The sequence below is a fragment of the Urocampus carinirostris genome, chromosome 6 (assembly GCF_059441175.1).
Source record: "Urocampus carinirostris isolate Australia breed hairy pipefish chromosome 6, RoL_Ucar_1.0, whole genome shotgun sequence".
NCBI lineage: Eukaryota > Metazoa > Chordata > Actinopteri > Syngnathiformes > Syngnathidae > Urocampus > Urocampus carinirostris.
Window position 1 is genome coordinate 7,659,851 of NC_142354.1, and position 17,747 is coordinate 7,677,597.

The window sequence follows — 17,747 nt, forward strand, 5'->3', positions numbered from 1 at the left end:
TAGAAAAGGAGAGACAAGGAAAAATGCAGAAAAAGAGAAAAGAAGGAAATGTTGAAAAAGTAAAAAAGAAAAAGGAAAATGAGCAAAAGGGAAAAAAACACAAGATAAACTAAAAAAACAAAAGATAGAAAAAGAAAAGCTAAAAAAATAGAAAAAGTCACAGGTAAAAAAAATGAGAAAAGGGGGAAGTAAGAGGAAACGAAAGAATAAAAGGGAAAACGGTTATGTGTTAGGGTGGGGAATATAGTGCTGGGGTATTTTACGTTAAGATTGAGGTTTCGAGGGGGTTAGGGTCTTGATAAAATGTAAATGCGGAACCTGATCGAAGCCCAAGCGCAAATCTTTAAACACAGCAATGACGAGAAGCGATCGTGAAAGCTTGAATCAAATCCTTTTGGCTCCGCTGGAGACCAATTGGCCCGGATTAGCTCGGCGTTAGCTAGCATGTGGCCATCGCCGCCAAAACCTCGCCTGCTATTTTTAGACATCCTAGCCAACAGTCACCGTTATTTCCCATAAAGCTGCGCGGCTTCGAATACATTAGCATTAGCGGCTAACCACAGTGTCCACAATGCTAACATTAATCATTAAGGTATGTGCTCTCAGCACGAGCTGTCGATATATTTAATAATAACTATGGAAGTGATGCCAGCTAGTGACTAAATCCAAGCTAGCCACCAAAATGTCTTCCCTTAGCCAACAATCACTGTTATTGTCAGGACCAGAACAGAGACAGGACCCACTTGCGTACGTTGGTCCCAGTTTTATTGGGAAGAAGGGAAAGGATTGTACACACGATCTGGAGATAGCTGGTCGCGGGGAGCAGGTCGCTCTAAACGCAGAAGTGGCACTTCCGTGGCGAACGGTGGCGGTGTCGGGAACGGAAAAAACGGGTCAGTAGTCAGGATCGGAAACAAGTCGAAAGCCAGGAGAGGAAAGTAGACGTGGTCGAGATCAAAAACGGATCGTTATTCAGGGCGAAGAACAGACTTGGTCGAGGTCAAAACAGGTCGTAATTCGGGACGGGAGAGCAGACGTGGTCGAGATCAAAACACATCGTAGCGGGAGACCAACAGGAGCAAAAAAACGGGACAGGCGAAAAAGGGCTTGCCGTGTAAAAACAGAGATTCGCAGACGGACTGACAAAAGGGGACTGACAGGACAGAGTTTAAATACTGAGAGGGAGCCAATCTGTCAACTAGCTGCAGCTGGCGCCACACGTGCGGGGCCAATTGGGCAACAGAGACAGTTATTTCAAGTAAAACTTCACAGGTTTAAATAAAAATGGAAATGCTGATCTGCTATTGATCAGCGTCCGAGCACCATGAAAAAACTGATCATGCCATCCTAACCCTGTGGAACTTAACCTGGAAACCAAGTTTGTGATTATTGGCAATCGGGATTACTATTATAAACAGGGGGTCAATTAAAGCAAGGGCATGACAATCCTTGCAAGTTTGAAAATCAGTTTCATTTTAATCTGCCATCCGCGCCCCTTTCTGCATCCACTTGCAACTCCATTGGACCATCTTTACTGCTCAACAGTAAAGGACGTTTTGTGTCCATACCATGCTACTAACTGTTTTCACAAAATGGAAAAGGCGTTTTGCCAAAAATGCTCTGATCACAATGAGAGAAGACCTTCAGGTGCCTCCCACTTTCAGTATGCAGCTGGAATTGCTCGCCAGTTCAGTGCTGAACATGGTGAAGAGCTGTCTCGCCTTTGAGGTGCATTTGCATTGCAGGCCCACTCTGAACCTCTCATTGGCAAGAAAAAAAAAATCAAAAGCTAGACTGAGCTTTGCTGAGGAAAAAGTTGTTTGGACAGAGGAGACATATGTATTTTTAAAATTTGGTGCAAATGCTAAGCTTGCAATACTATATGAATAATATTAATAGCAAAAAAAAACAAAACAAAACAGATAACACCCGAGGGGGTATGGAAACCCGTTTGTGCCAAAATAGTAGTAAATAAAACAGATAATCACACATGTTGGCTTTATTTGTGTATTTATTTTTAGTGCTACACCTGTAATATATATGTTATTAATAATAGTTAAATAAACCTTCCTGCCAACAGACTACCAAAAGGGTAGTCAATAAAAAAGAAAAAACCTGCAAGTAAATACTGTTGTTTTTATTTCAACTATCTTCGGATGAAAAATAAAAAAACAAATTCATGAAATGAAAAACAATGATCGAAAATATTAAAAAAAAAATAATTATAACAAAACAATGAAATATATCTTCAGTTTATGATTCTTTAAAGTGAAAAATATATCAAATAAAAATTAAATGAAACGATAATGAGAATCTAGAGAAATGTAAACAATAATATTGATTAGAGTAATAATAATGATAAAAATAAAAATAAAATTTAATAATAATAATAATAATAATCAAGAAAATTAGAAGAAAGCGAAACAATCAATATATCTTCCATCCAGAATTCGGACACAGGGAAAATGAAAATGTTCGCCCTCAGTAATAATGCATAAAGCAAAATGGAGAGAGATAGCAATCGTCATTCACTAGATTGAAGTATGTTCTTCTAGGGACCGCGTCAAAACAGTAAATGAATGAATGAACGAATGAATGAATGAATGAAAGGAAGCCTAGAATCATCCACCTGCACGATCCGTTTCAGCCTTAGAATAATCCAGAAGAGACGTCAAGGCAGCTCGTCCTCCCCCCAAGCAAGCAGAAACGTGGAAACAAAAAACAACAACAAATCCTCCCCCAGACCAGAAAAACCCAACAAGACAAAAAAGAAAAGCCCACGTCGTCCCTCAGAGGGGCATTTTTGCAAGCATGCCGTGCAGAAAATCCCCTGGAATTAAAACGTCACGTGACCTGGACGCACATCTCATCTCCGCCCTGCGAGAGTCAATGGAGGGGAGGGGGAGATGTCCCCGTGCAGCTCCTTCTTTCATTGCCTTTAGCTTGCGAGAAGAAAGGGAAAAAGCCAATAAGATGGAGGAAGGAGCAAGGGCAAAGGACTCCCTACCTCCCTCCCTCCTTCCATAAAAGGGACAGACAAAAGGGAAGCCAACCCGGGGGGACAAAGGAAAAGCTCTTGCTTGACAAAAACACACACGTTGCTTGTTTTTCTCTGTCTTTTTAGGTTTTGTGCAGTGTTAAGTGATGATTAACAATGGCAATAAGAGAAGAAATGAAACATCCATCCCTGTTACCCAGCCTACGGAAACCCAACGGTGCCAAAAAGGTTGTAAATACAAAAATCAAACCCAGAGAGGATAAAAGAATTGCCTTTATGTATGTCTACATATTGTAATTTTTATGCAAATTGTACAGTTCCTGTACAAAATAATGAAATTCGAAAAAAAAAAAAAAAAAAAACCATTCCCACCACCCGAGAGGGGTACAGAAGCCCAACTGTACCAAAAAGGTTGTAAATACAAAAATCAAACCCAGAGAGGATAAAAGAATTGCCTTTATGTATGTCTACATATTGTAGTTTTTATACAAATGGTACAGTTCCTGTACAAAATAATGAAATTCGAAAAAAAAAAAAAAAAAAAAAGAAACAAAACAACCATTCCCACCACCCGAGAGGGGTACGGAAGCCCAACTGTACCAAAAAGGTTGTAAATACAAAAGTCAAACCTTAAAGGATATAAGAAATGCTCTTGCTTGACAAATGCACACATGTTGCTGTCACAGTCTTGCTCCCCGGACAGACTGAGGAGATCATTTCTTCCTCATGCCATGAGGCTCTTTAACTCCACGTTAAACCCCACCCCCACAGTTGCATATTATTTATATTACAGTGTTGCACTATTTAAATACTTGATAGCAAAACGTTATATTTTTGTATTCTATATCTTTTATTTTATTATTTTATTTTTCAACACAAGGATACTGCTGGAAGAGTGAATTTCCCTAAGGGGATGAATAAAGTATCCTATCTATCTATCTATCTATCTATCTATCTATCTATCTATCTATCTATCTATCTATCTATCTATCTATCTATCTATCTATCTATCTATCTATCTATCTATCTATCTATCTATCTATCTATCTATCTATCTATCTATCTATCTATCTATCTATCTATCTAACTTTATTTATGTCTGTATATTATAGATTTTATGCAAATGCTACAGTTCCTGTACGAAATAAGGAAAATAAAAGAAAAGAAAACAACCAATACTACCACCCAGGGGGTACGGAAGCCCAATTGTTCCAAAAGAGAAGTAAACAAAACAAATAAAACTATTGGGGACAATTGAAAATTTTGGTTGATAAAAAACACTTACTTATGTCTGCATGTTATAGTTTGTATGCAAATGTTACAGTTCCTGTACGAAATAAGGAAAAAAAAAAAACGAAACAACCACTACTACCACCCGAGGGGGTACGGAAGCCCAATTGTTCCAAAAGAGAAGTAAACAAAACAGATAAAACTCTTGGGGACAATAGAAAGATTTGTTCGATAAAAAGCACTTACCTATGTCTGTATGTTACAGTTTGTATTCAAATACTACAGTTCGTTTACAAAATAATGAATTTAGAAAACAAAAAAGAAACAAAATAACCATTCCCACCACCTGAGGGGGGTACAGGAGCCCAACTGTGCCAAAAAGGTTGTAAATACAAAAATCAAACCCCTAAAGTGCTCTTGCTTGACAAAAGCTCACAAGTTGTCTTTATTGACGTCTGTATATTGTAGTTTTTATGCAAATGCTAAAGTTCCTGTAAAAAGTAAGGAAAAGAAGAAAGAAAACAAAACAAAACAACCAATACTACCACCCAAGGGGGAACGGAAGCCCAATTGTTCCAAAAGAGAAGTAAACAAAACCGATCATATCATGATTACAGATTTGAATCACCTGTGCCCGCTCGGTTGGCGCCAACCGCCGCAGGTTCTGATTGGCTCCCTGTCACTATTTGAACCCAGTCCTGTCCGTCTCCTTTGATAGTCCGTCAACGAACCTCTGCCCCACAAGACGTGGGTTTTGACTCTGTCCTGTTTCTTGTTGGTATTTCCAGTCCGGGATTGTTCCAGTTTATTTTTGTCCTGTTTAATCTTGGTTTCCAGTTTCGTTCCTGTCTGTTTTTTTCCTGTTTATTATTATCTCCAGTTTTTGTTCCTGTCTAGTTTGTCCTGTTTAATTTCGATATCCTGTTTCATGATCAATCCTGTCTGTGCCGTCCTGTCCGTTATCGACCCCATCTGTCTGATATGAAATAAGCATTCCTGCCACTTGAGAAAATACGGAAGCCCAATTGTGCCATAAGAGTAGTAAAAAAGGAAAATGTCTTGATTGACAAAAAAACACATGTTGCCTTTATTTATTTTTTTATTCGTAAGTTTTATAAAAATGATGCACTTGCAAAACTTAAAATCGAACGACACAAAAGCATTTAAAATAAGACCAAATCACAACTACATTGGGCCAATAAAGGTAGTAAATTGCACTATGATGTCTATGCTTGCACCAATGTATATGCGGACTATTTTTGCACCAAATGCAATATTGCACAACCGTTACGATACAACGTTATCACGACAACCCTGTATGTAACATCCCACATGCTGACATTGTTGTGTAAATACCATGTAAATTATAACTATAGCCTTATTCCCCTTGTTTTATAACATTATCTTCTCTGTTCCTTTATCTTCTTGCTCATACCCTCACTATGTGTAAAACTGGAGTGTCATGCCCAATTTCGTTGTCACAATATGTTAGCCCATTTGTAACAATGACAATAAAGGTATATTCTATTCTATTCTATTCTATTCTAAATCGAATATTTCAAAAGGAAAAGCTCTTGCTTGATAAAACCACACACAGTGGGTTTGTTGCTTTATTTTTTCAATTTCAAGTAAAAGCTATACTTTTTCTGCAAAAAAGGAAAGAAAAATCAAAATATTTATCGTTTTAAATTGTTTCTTAAATACAAAACTTTGAGAGACAATTCTTCTAAATAGCGCCTTACAATTTCGATTGCTCGTTTTTATTTATTGTATTTTGGCACTCACGGCTTCCATCCATGTCTTTCTTTCAAAATGCACCGGCAAAGCACTTTTTCGTTTGGGTTTAGTGTCATTGACACTATTGTAATATTCTGTTCTATTCAAATTATATTCTATTTTTTTCCTATTCTATTCTCCATTTTATGGTTTGAGCGTCGATGCCTGTCTCAGACGCTAGATAGTAGTAAAGACCATCAAACAAATCCTTGTTGCCGCAGGCGACGCTCGAAGAAGAAGTCAATCGGAAGTTGTTGAGTCAAAACAAACGGTCGAAAAAAAGCCGTCAAGATTTTTAAAGTTCAAATCATTCCAAGAAGGAAAATGCCTTCGGTGCAGGATTTAAGAGCCTTTGTGAGCGACAGACTTTCGGTAGCCGTTGAGGAAATTATGAGTATTTTTGAGCAAACCTTAAGCGACTACGAAAACCAACTGGAGCGCCATCGGCGCCTCTTGGACGTCAAGAAGACGAGTGAGCAATTTGGAGCAGGTCAGAATGTTTAGAATCGCGAATACGTTTTCGTTATTGACGTTTAAAAGCGATGCGTTACTTTGCCTGCAGAACGCTAACGGCGGCGCGTCTTTGCGCAACGGACTTCGTTTATAGCGGAGCGGTGTTTCGCTCTCCTCTGAGCTGGTTACGTCACGTCTTTTCGGATAATGTCGCCATTCAAAATAGCGACCACCAAATAGTTGGATAGTGTTTACGAATGTAGTTTTTACTCGTGCGCCAAAAGAAAAGGCGATTTAGTGTGACGCAACCTACTCATGTCCCTCAGGAACGAAACGGCTCTATTGACCATCTCTTGAGAGTGGGAACCGGCTCCCCACCCATCGAGAGCCGGTTTCCTTCCAGACGCTATTTTATTCTTCTCATTGGTCAAAATGCATTTTACTTCCAGGAATTCTGTTGACTTAAAATATATTGAGTATAAAAAGGTTTAAAATAGTTCTGTATTTTATCGGTTTAGGTGCAAATAATCATATTTTTCCCGTGTTTTTCAGTGTACATTTTAAGTGTTAATCTGTCTGTATTTTCCCCATTTGAAGTCGTTTATAATAATGCATAATAAATTGTAACATATGGATTAAACCAGTGATTTTCAACCACTGTGCCGCGATGCACTAGTGGGCCGTGAGAAATTATCCAATGTCACTTTTTAAAAATGTTATAAAACATTTATGAATCATTTTCTGCAAACATTATGTCATTGTCAAGCGTCTGTGCTGTAATAACTGGGGGTATTATCAGTGTCTGACACTCGTGCGAAAAAGTTAGCGGCCACCAGGGCAGACAACTCTGAAAAGTTGCCTGCATGTTTTTCACATCGCCCGATCCCAGCTTGCCACTGCAAAACTGCTTCAAAAGACGTTTTGAACATGTCTGAAAGACGTCAAGAATCTGTCCCAATCTCAGTCGTACCCAAAGTTAGTTGAATGTTGTTCTCGAAGCGTTTGGAGAACATGGACGCTCTTGCTCTCTTTCGAAAGGGAACACTCTCAATGTTTTGTCCCCACTACTCACATTGAGTCATCTGAGTTGGAACACACACAAATAGAAGCTTTTTACACCTACCCCAATATTCAAGTTTTTTTTAGACATTTTGAAAGAGTTGTAAATGTTTGACGCCCCTTTCCAGAAGTCCTTCAATGATTGTGCACACTTGTGTGTCATAACGGTCCATAAAAATGAATAACGAGTGGCTTTACGCACATTTATTTTGGGGTCTAGTATTATTGGTACGGTTGGATGCCTTAACCACATGGGCGAAAGGGGGCCCATTTCTTGTGGTGGGTCCCGGGCAAGTAAAGCCTGGTGGCGGCCATCCTTCTCCAGGCCAACATATGTTACCACCTGGTCTCAAATCGGGGACCTTTTGCTTCTTGGGCGAATGTGCTAACTGCTGCACTACGAGAACATGGATACATAGTGAATATATGCATCGTTCTGTACTGAATTAAATTTTTGTCTTTTTCTCTTTGTCCCTCTCTCGTTTTTCTTTTTTCTTCCTTTCTCTCCTCTCTGTCACTCTCTTCCTGTCTTTTTTCTTTCTCTGTCGCTCTGTTGGCGTCTGTCGGGGTTAAGGTTTTCACGGCCGTTGCGTAAGAGCTAATAGAGCCTGCTAGGTGACTACTAAAACCTCAGAGGACTAAAAGTAGAGCACGTTGAGCCGCCAGCACAAAAAGGAAAGCGCATTCGGGACCAAGCAAGAATTCCGACAATGAGGAGAAGACAATTATGGAGCCGCTCCCGCTTTGCAGACCAAAGTCTTTCGTTTTCGATTCTACGTGAAAATGCGTGCCAACATTCCATACTTTCGTTAAAAATACTTGAGGGCTTACGTGCATTTATATACCGGCGTTTCATTTCCTAACCAATGTGTCAATCATCATTTTAATCAGTCACTATTGGCCAAAGTTATTCGGAGGTAAAGGGGGCGGATCCTTTTTATCATTTACAGGCTCGCATAGGCTAAAGGGGCGAAACAAAGCCTGCAATTGGCCGAAAACTGTCGACATCCCATTCACTAATATTTTATTCCTGCAGTCCAAATGATTCAAATTAGATGATTTTTCACTAATTTCACTAAATAACTGTTATTAATAATATTATGACTATTGTTGTTATTATCATTGGTGTATTTAAGAGGGAAGATGAGGGGTAGGGAATATAAGCATTTGCTTCTTACTACCCCTTTTAGAACAAGTTATGTAACATTATTTTGTTGTTGAGTTTGTGTTTTTGTTCTGTTTTTTATTTTAATGTTCAAATAAAGTCATTTATTTAAGTCAAAATTTGGATTTAATCATATTCTATTTACTATTTATTGGTGTTTAATGGGCTTCGTTTTTCTGGGCCACTCCCTGGTGTCACAAGACATGCGGGCTGCGAGGCGTATTCATTAGAGGCTTCATACGGGTGCTTGAAATCCCTAAAAAATGCTGGGAAGTTTGAAAAGTGCTTGGGTTTTGGGCAAGGTACTTGTGTATGCTTGTAATTGTTGCCATGTTTCTCTGTGGTCTGACTTGACAGACCCCACATTAAATAAGGAAATAAACATTTAAGAAAATAGTTTTTTTCGAGCGCATGGAAGAAATGCACTTACTTGCGCACGCATCATGAACGAGCTGACCGAGGTTGCCGTCATGACTTTAAGCCAGCAGATGGCGTAAGAGAGTAAAGATCCAAATTCCGTACAGCTCCTTTAAACTATAGAAGATTTGAGTTTCATTGTCATGCACCCACCTTAAAAAACATCACTAGTGTTGGTTGAATCAATAACAGTAACGATATTGACAATTATTCAATAATGATTGTTATTCACAACAATGTATTATTTATTCTTTGAATGGTACTGGAGAAATTGGAATATTAGCTTTATGAACTCTTGTAAAAGTGCTTGAATTTGGCCTTGAAAAAAGCGTACAAACCCTGTTATCATTTATTTACCAATTTCTTAGTATTCATTCTTTAGGGCATATTCACTTTGGCATAAAACATGCAGGGTTTGTATGGGCCTCATCATTTTCGTCTCTTTTTGTTTCCCAAGATGTCTGTGACGCATATAGTTTTGATATACGTATTTACACAAATCCTAGTATTACTTCGGCTTCATTCCTTTTGGCGTCTACCCAATGTCACGAGAATTATCATATCATGACTCATTTGATATTCAGCGACAGACCGCTGTCACAGTCTTGTTCCACAGACAGACTGAGGAGATCATTTCTTCCTCATGCTATGAGGCTCTTTAACTCTACCCGGGGGTGTAAAAGCCCAGATTAAACCCCACCACCACATTGCATTTTACCCTATTCTTATTACAGTGCGTATTTTCCGTAGCACTATTGAAATACTCAACACGTTATATTGGGTATTTTTGTATTCTATATCTTTTATTTTGTTATTTAATTTTTCAACACAAGGATATTGCTGGAAGTGTGAATTTCCCTACGGGGATGGTTAAAGTATCTATCTATCCATCGATCTATCTGTCCATCTGTCCATCTGTCCATCTATCTATCTATCTATCTATCTATCTATCTATCTATCTATCTATCTATCTATCTATCTATGTCTATCTGTCTATCTGTCTATCTGTCTATCCGTCTATCTGTCTGTCTATCTAAATAATATTAATTCTTCTATTTGGCCTATTCGTGGTGTTGCAAGACCCTGAATTTTCAAACAATGTTAAATCAACCCAATTATGACTGATGGAGAAAAACATTTGACATTAGCCAAATTGTTTGATTTCAATTCAACACGCAAAAAAAAATCGTCTGCAATTATATAAAAAAAAAAGCTAAAAATTGAGGATTCCAAAACATCTTTCGATTATTATTGATTTATAAAAAGTAGTTATTGTAAAATCGAAATTCAAAAATGCACTTTCCGAACAAGTTCCGATGATGCCTACAGATATTTTATTGGGTTAGATTGGACCCAACATGATGTCAAAGATGTTATATCGTTATCGTATATTTACTGACTGCTTAAGGAGGCCTCATTCTTTTGGGCCTTTTCCTGATGTCAGTAGACGTGCGGCGTGCTCAAATGACCATCATATATTTACTCACGAGTTTTACGATGACGTCAGGATATACCATCTGAATGATGAGACAATTTTGCTTATTTTAAGTATATTTTATTCCTCTTTAAAAATATATTTCTGGAGAAAAAACGATCAAGTAAACGATTTTTAACACATTTTATGGGCATTTTTTCCTCTAAATGATTTTGCTAAATTAAAAAAATACCTTCTTTATTGTAACTATATAATTATAATATATTTACTGTTGGGAATTAACTATTAAAATGTACCGTTTACCAAATTTTTTGTATTAGTTATCTGACTCCATTAACCAAGCACAACCTACATTCATCCAACAATTATGCGCGCTCGTTTCTTGAGAGAAAAAAATGACCAGGAAGGCCGACATTTCACACAGGGGCGGATGTTTATTGTTCCTAACAAAAGAACTAAGTGAACTCCATCGAAGACGGCCGAAGAAGTGACGTTAGAGTCTGTGGGAAGCCTTCTTCTAAACTTCTTTAGCTTTCTCTTATTGGCTCACGTCTTCCCGCAAGATGGCGTCTCGGTTCCTCCCATGGGCATGCCAAGCAGTTGTTTGCGCGCCTTGAGGTCTGGCTCTCCCACAATGGTGCCTTGTCGTTGCTTGACAAGATCTTATTGCATTTCGAACAGCCTGCCCTGAAATTGAACTAAAGCCCAGTGAGTGACTATTGCATTGAACTCAATACATGTAATTTGTAGTCAATTGTATAAAATCCTTTATAGTCAAATGTATAAAATCCTTTATTACTTATTTCCTAGCATTTGTACGGGTTTCATTCTTTTTGGCCTTTTTGGCCTTTTCTTGATGCCACAAGACGTTATTTGTCACGGCTTTGGAAGGTCCCAATTCGGTTACCTTGATGGTAATTTGCTTTGTCAATAAGATGCCGGGAGAGCGGAACATTGAACAGAAAGCGTAAGTGTGTGATGCCGCGCCTCTCTTTGTTGTAAAGCTTGTCTTTGTTGTTGTAAAGCGTGTCTTTGTTGTTCTGAATTGAACGAGGCCCGAGCCGCAGGCCACCCGTGTTTTCGCGTCCGTTCTTTGACAGTGAACGAAATGATGTGCCAAGTATTTCTTCCTATGCTTTTATTTTAGAGGATCCTCCCTGCGTCCGACGCGCAGGCATGAAAACGTCTCCGGTGCGTGAAATGAAGAACGAAAAACTGCAGGAGCAAACGCCGACACAAATCAAAGAGGAACCGCAAGAAGTCTGGACGGGTCCGATACCGAACGTCCGATGGCATAAATCGGAGAAGGATGTAGCTTCTCTGTTCGAATCGGAATACGTGGACGGCTCCGGTCGGTCTTCGGACTCGGACCGAGCCGGTCAGCTATATGAAACAAACGGGTCCGCAAAGAGCGGCAACCGAACGGAGACCCCCCCGTTTTTGGACCCGCGGTACGAGTCCGAAAACCAGGTCAAGCGCTTCGAGTGCGGCGAGTGTGGCAAAGGTTTCCGGTACAAGCACAACTTGCTGCGCCACCTGACTTGCCACACGGGGGAGAAACCGTTCGGCTGCCTCCTGTGCGGCCGCCGGTTCACTCAGAAGGCCAGTTTGGAGCGACACAAACGAGTGCACACCGGGGAGAAACCCTACGCTTGCCACTTTTGCATCAAGAAGTTCACCAGAAGGGGGGCCCTCACCTCGCATCTCAGGTTCCACACGGGAGAGAGACCTTTCTCCTGCGCTGTTTGCAAGAGGGATTATGACAACGGAGGCGCGCTGCTGAAGCACATGAGGGCGCACGACCCCCGTCCCCATTCGAATAAATGATTTATTTCTTCTCTCTTCGTGAGTTGGTTTATTTTTCAACCTGAGATTCCACACAGGTGTGCTGCTTTGTATGCAATAGATTAAAACAGAGGTATGCCGGTGAGGTACATGACAGCGCACAACCAACCCCCAGTCAGACAAATAATGATATTATTTTTTATCGTCTTGTTTTTTTTTAAATTGAGATTCCACACTGAGGAGAATCTGTTTTCGTGCTTAACTGCCTTTGCAATTATAACTGCTGAGGCAAGCTGGTGAGGCTCATGAGGGCGCACGATCCCCACTTGAATAAAGGATTTTGTCCTTCCTCTTTTAATGGTTGGTATGTTATTTAAACCTGAGATTTCACATGGGCAAGCAGCCCCTCACCTACGCTGTATGCAAAAGGTTTTAGAGAGGGCACGCCTGTGAGGCATTTGAGGACGAACGATTCATCTTAGACCTCGTTTTTGATTGGTTGTCTTATTATTTTAACCCGAGATTCCCGTCAGTTGAGAAGGCCTTTTGCTGCGCTGTATGCTAGAGACGGTATAAGTCAAGTCAAGGCATTTTTATTTGTATAGCCCTTAATCACAAAGAGTCTCAAAAGGGCTTCACAGGTTATTACACATACGAAGTTTAGGTTATTCATGTGCTATTGAGTAGAAGTGAGTTTTAAGCTTAGATTTAAACATTTCCACTGAGGTTGCAGATCGGATCTCAGGGGGAAGAGCATTCCACAACACCGGTGCCCGGATGGAGAACGCTCTCAAACCTGCGGAACACTTCTTGGCTCTTGGGATCAACATAGGGGGAAATCAAATCTGAAAGATATGACGGGGAAAGTCCATGTATGATTTTGTATAATAATAAGAGAACCTTGAAATCACATCTTAGGCTAACAGGGAGCCAATGCAGGTTAGCCAAAATTGTGCCAAGTGTATTCTTATTTCTGTCTTCGGAAAAGTTTTTGACTACATTTTTATTGCACACGTACAGAAACATCAGAACTGCCTTTGCCTCGTTTTAGCCACAAGAGGGCAGCAGTGGCACATACACTCATTTGCCATCAACGGCTCAAATCTTACAAAGTTATTACATCTTAATTTCAGGTTTTTATCGATTGTGTGGAATAATTATCTCTGATTTCAGGCAATCATTTTCCTGTCTTTCATCTTTACTCTCTAGCAACAATGCAGTCCATGAAACGCGGAATAAATCAGCCTTTTCTTGCGTAAATGCAGATATGTCAATCTTGATTTTAAAAAGCGGTTATCGTGATTTTTAACAATCCGTCTCAACAATCGTCAACAAAATAGCGGGCTAGTCTAAAACCGGAAGTGGCCAACTTACCAAAACGGAACAAATAATTAGCCTTGTTTCAAAATAAAGCATCCGGAGATCAGTTTAAAAAACATTACACTCTGGGGTTTTAAGGAAAGAAAAGTATTGGTGTCAAATGTTATCAGACCTGATTCAAAACAAAATAAACTTGATGTTTATTTAAGACTAAATTTCTCTTTTGTCAATTTAGTTTGAAAAAAACAAACAAAAGAAAAACAAAACTTGAAGGAAGACATTTGTCTTGTCTTATATTTTTTTAATCTTGGTGAAAATTAGACAAAAAAAATTAGAAAAAAAATTAAAATCAATTAAAAAAGAGGCTAAGGAGAACACGGTTATGGTGGCCATTTTAGACAATGAGACCTGAAAAAGGATAATCATATTTTTTGGTCGAATTAGACTAAGCTATCAATATAAATAAAACATTTTTTTTTTAAATAGAGCCGATTACTCTTTACAGTCATGGCAGCCCGTTTAGTAGCCAATCAAGGTACAAAGTAAAAGACCCCTTGAATATTTTGTAAACATGGTCGGCGCCGATTAGAAGTCGGAGGAAAAGAAAGCTGCTGTAGCTGCTCCTTGTCGTCATGTTGTGTGCGTACCAGAAACAACGTAAGTTTTACGGGACAACACTCCTAAAACAGAGTTGTGCGTTAAAGCAAAAAGATTGGACCGAGGCACTCATCGAATGATGGAGTTAGTATCACACATTTCATACTGAGTAAGAGAATCGAAACGGTCTGGCATGGAAAGATAGGAAGCCAGAGGTTGACGAGATCGATACCAATAACCTGAGTAGATATCGGACAAATGGGGTCGATACCGGACAGGACAGGACATACAGGATTGAAAATGAAACAGGATATCGAAAAAACAGGAAGAACTAGACGGGAACGAAAACTGGAGAGAATAATTAACGGGACAAAAATAGACGGGAACGAAACAGGAAACCGATATTTAACGGGACAAAATCAACGGGAAGAATACCGGACAGGGAATACCAACAGGAAAACAGGACTGAGTCAGAACCCATGTCTTGAGGGGCGGAGGTTCGTTGACGGACTGACAAAGGAAAAATGAAAGCACTGAGCTTAAAAGGACGGAAAGCCAAACTGTCAATAAGCCGCAGCTGGCGCCACACGGGCGGGGCCAATCGGGCGCCATGGCAACCGTGACAATACGACGTCCGCGCTGCAAACCTTAGCCTTTCTGATGAGCGCCTCGGTCCAATCTTTTCGTTTGAATGCTTTTCTATCTCTCTTTTCTTTTTCTTTTCTGAGGTGTGTCCGCTGGGATCCTGTCACGCCTGTTTTTTTTCACCCTTCGATTCTGGCACACAAATTCACAACGTGACGACGGCTAGCAGCTACGACAGAGTTCTTTTCCTCTGACTTTTGACCAGCGCAAGTATTTTTTGGCCTCCAGCTTTGTCTTCGATGTCACGCTATAAACAAAGCAAACTTTAGTGAAGCCACTTAAGCTAGCAAAATAACACATGTTGCAAACAAATAGACGGGCGCCACAATGCGCGAATGGAAAGTGAAAGCAAAGCAGGAAGTCGATAGTTACAGACTAATGAGACGAGTAGTCGACAGCTAAACAACATAACATTAAACACGAGTGGACAAACTTGTCTTCAAAATATAACAGTTAAAGCTTTAACTACAAAGTAATAACTCAAGAGGTAATACATCCTTTAGGGTTCAACACAAAGCATTAACTCAAGAATTAAAGCAGGCTTAAAGTTTTAACTTCAAAACAATAATGCAAAAGTTTAAGCCGATTTAAAGCTTTAACTCGAAAGCAATGACTCAAGACACTCTGACGGCCCCCTTTTGGAAAAAAACAGCTGCAGAACCGACAGAGGGTTCAAGTCCTCCAGACTGGGCAGAGAACAGTCCATGATTTTCTGGGCTGTGCTGATGACCCTTTGTTTCATACGTTTTTTTGGTTAATCTATCATCTTAGAATTGAGTTTTGATTCTGTTTCATTTTGATTATTGTTATGCAGAAGCGGCCCATGAGTTCCTAGTCTGTGTAAAGTTTTTCTGTCTGCTGCTGATCTCCCAGCATACCACACTGTGATTCCTCAGTAGGGGTTGGCAACAATGACCTCCAGCCTGCGCAGAAAGCAGCCCGTGATTTTTTTGTGTTGATAGCTCTCTGTAAGGTTTGTTTTTAGTTTCTATATCTTCGAGTTCATTTATCATCTTGGAATTGATTTGGAATTTTGTTTCATTCTTATGAGCAGAGATAAGCCTATGATTTCCAGGCTGTGATGATGTCTCTCTTTCAACTTTTTCTTGTCTGCTGCTGTTCACCCAGCATGCCACACTGTGACGCCTTATTCTAGTATCGTCGGCAATCTCCTCCAGACCGGGCAGAGAGGAGCCTATGATTTTTGGGCAGTGTTGATCACTCTCTGTAAGGTTTAGTGTTTAGATTTATATATATGTCAGCTTGGAATTTATTTGTAATTTTGCGCCATTCTTATTTTGTTGTTGCGCAAAGAGCAGCCCATGATTTTTGGGCAGTGTTGATCACTTTCTATATGGTTTGGTTTTTAGATGAATATATATCAGCTTGGAATTTATTTGAAATTTTGCGCCATTCTTATTTGGTTGTTGGGTAAAGAGCAGCCTATGATTTCTGGGCAGTGTTGATCACTCTCTGCAAGGTTTGGTTCTTTCTGCTCCGGAAGCAGAGCTTGACAACTTTGTATGAGATATATTTGTATCATACTTCATCTTCTTGTAATGGTTTTTGGAGCTCTTCTGCTTTCTTCCCCGTCGTACTACTGCACGTGAGTTGGCGGCTCGTAGCGAACGTCATCAAAGGCGTCCGGAATCCGAAAATACAACGAGATGTTTGAATGACAAGCCAACGGAAGAAACATTTTCCCCTGAATTTCACAAGAGCTCTCACACCTTTTTTTTTTCCTTTCTTTTTCTCTCCTTTTTTTTCTCCCCGTGCACGTTAATAAAAGACAAGTGTGGAATGCTGCTGGGCCTGTTTGACTTTCTGCTTTGCGAGCTGGGGGAAGAAGAAACGGTGTGGGAGGGGGTAATCACTATTTCATCACGGTCGTGTGCACAATGGCGGGGGCTTTCCCCTCACAATGACACGTTCGTAGGAAAAAATCAAACGTCACTGCGACATGGGCTGTGATGAAACACAATCCAGATATGGGAATCAAATACAGTGGCCAGGTTTATGTGGTTTGTTTTTTGCCTGTTTATCACTCACATGCCTTTCAGATCCTCAAACCAATTTGAAGATCCCACAGACACAACCCAAGAAAATCCAAAACGCAGTATTTGCTCCCTGAAACTCTTACCGTCATCGCTAATGAATGTTTCACAACGCTGTGGAGGAATTTTGCCCCACTCTTCTTTGCAAAATGATTTCAAATCTGCTATATTACATCATTTAAGGTCACACCACGGTATCTTAATCTTAATTGAATTTCAATCCAGACTTTAACTTCTGGTAAACACCGGAATTCATTATTCCGTCAACCACAGCAAGTTGTCCCGGTCCTGAGGCAGCAAAGCAGCCCCAGACTGACATTGCCACCACCATGCTTCACAGTAGATATCATGTTCTTTTGCCATCTTCATGCCAGATGTAACTGGCTGCACACCTTCCAAAAAGTTCCATTTTTGACTCATCAGTCTGCAGAATTTTTGTCCAAAACTCTTGAGGATAATCAAGATGCTTTTTGGCAAGACAAGTGTTCTTTTGTGACAGCTGTGTTTTTTGCCTGTGATCTCTGCCCAGGTTGACATTTTTTGGACAATGTCTTTCTTATAATAGGGTCATGAACACTGACCTTAACTAAAGCCAGTGAGGCAATTCCTTGAAAGTTTTTGATGTTCTTTTGTAACCTCCCAGTTGAGCCGTTGTCGCCCTCTTGGAGAATCTATTTGGTCGACCACTCCTGGGAAGGTTTCCAACTGTTCCCTAGTTTTCTCCGTTTGTGGATAATGGCTCTGACAGTGGTTCGCTGGATCCATACAGACTTGGAAATCTCTTTGTGAGCTTTACCGAACTGATGCATTCCA

At 39.9% G+C, this 17,747-nt stretch overlaps 2 protein-coding genes across 11 annotated transcripts in view; one reads left to right on the forward strand and one right to left on the reverse strand.

The window, feature by feature from the left end:
- Positions 1-2,914, reverse strand: part of plekha6 (pleckstrin homology domain containing A6) — a 69,502-nt gene extending 66,588 nt beyond the window's left edge. For 7 of the 10 annotated variants that reach the window (XM_088337682.1, XM_088337679.1, XM_088337683.1 and 4 more), the window contains exon 1: positions 2,630-2,913. The gene's annotated coding sequence lies outside the window, so the exon portion shown is untranslated. Of the gene's footprint in view, positions 1-2,629 lie in introns of all 10 variants that reach the window. The other 3 variants (XM_088337677.1, XM_088337685.1, XM_088337687.1) reach the window with 3 other exon arrangements.
- A 3,316-nt stretch (positions 2,915-6,230) lies between these two features.
- On the forward strand, positions 6,231-12,374 carry LOC148363700 (uncharacterized). Its single transcript, XM_088337690.1, has 2 exons — positions 6,231-6,494; positions 11,681-12,374. The coding sequence occupies exons 1-2, from the start codon at positions 6,329-6,331 to the stop codon at positions 12,358-12,360; spliced, it is 846 nt and encodes a 281-aa protein (XP_088193816.1). The 5' UTR covers positions 6,231-6,328; the 3' UTR covers positions 12,361-12,374.
- The last annotated feature ends 5,373 nt before the right edge of the window (positions 12,375-17,747 follow it).

Coding starts and splice junctions, on each gene's coding strand:
- LOC148363700 (XM_088337690.1), top strand. CDS start 6,329: ATGCCTTCGGTGCAGGATTTAAGAGCCTTTGTGAGCGACAGACTTTCG. Junction 6,495..11,680: donor GAGTGAGCAATTTGGAGCAG/GTCAGAATGTTT, acceptor CTTTTATTTTAG/AGGATCCTCCCTGCGTCCGA.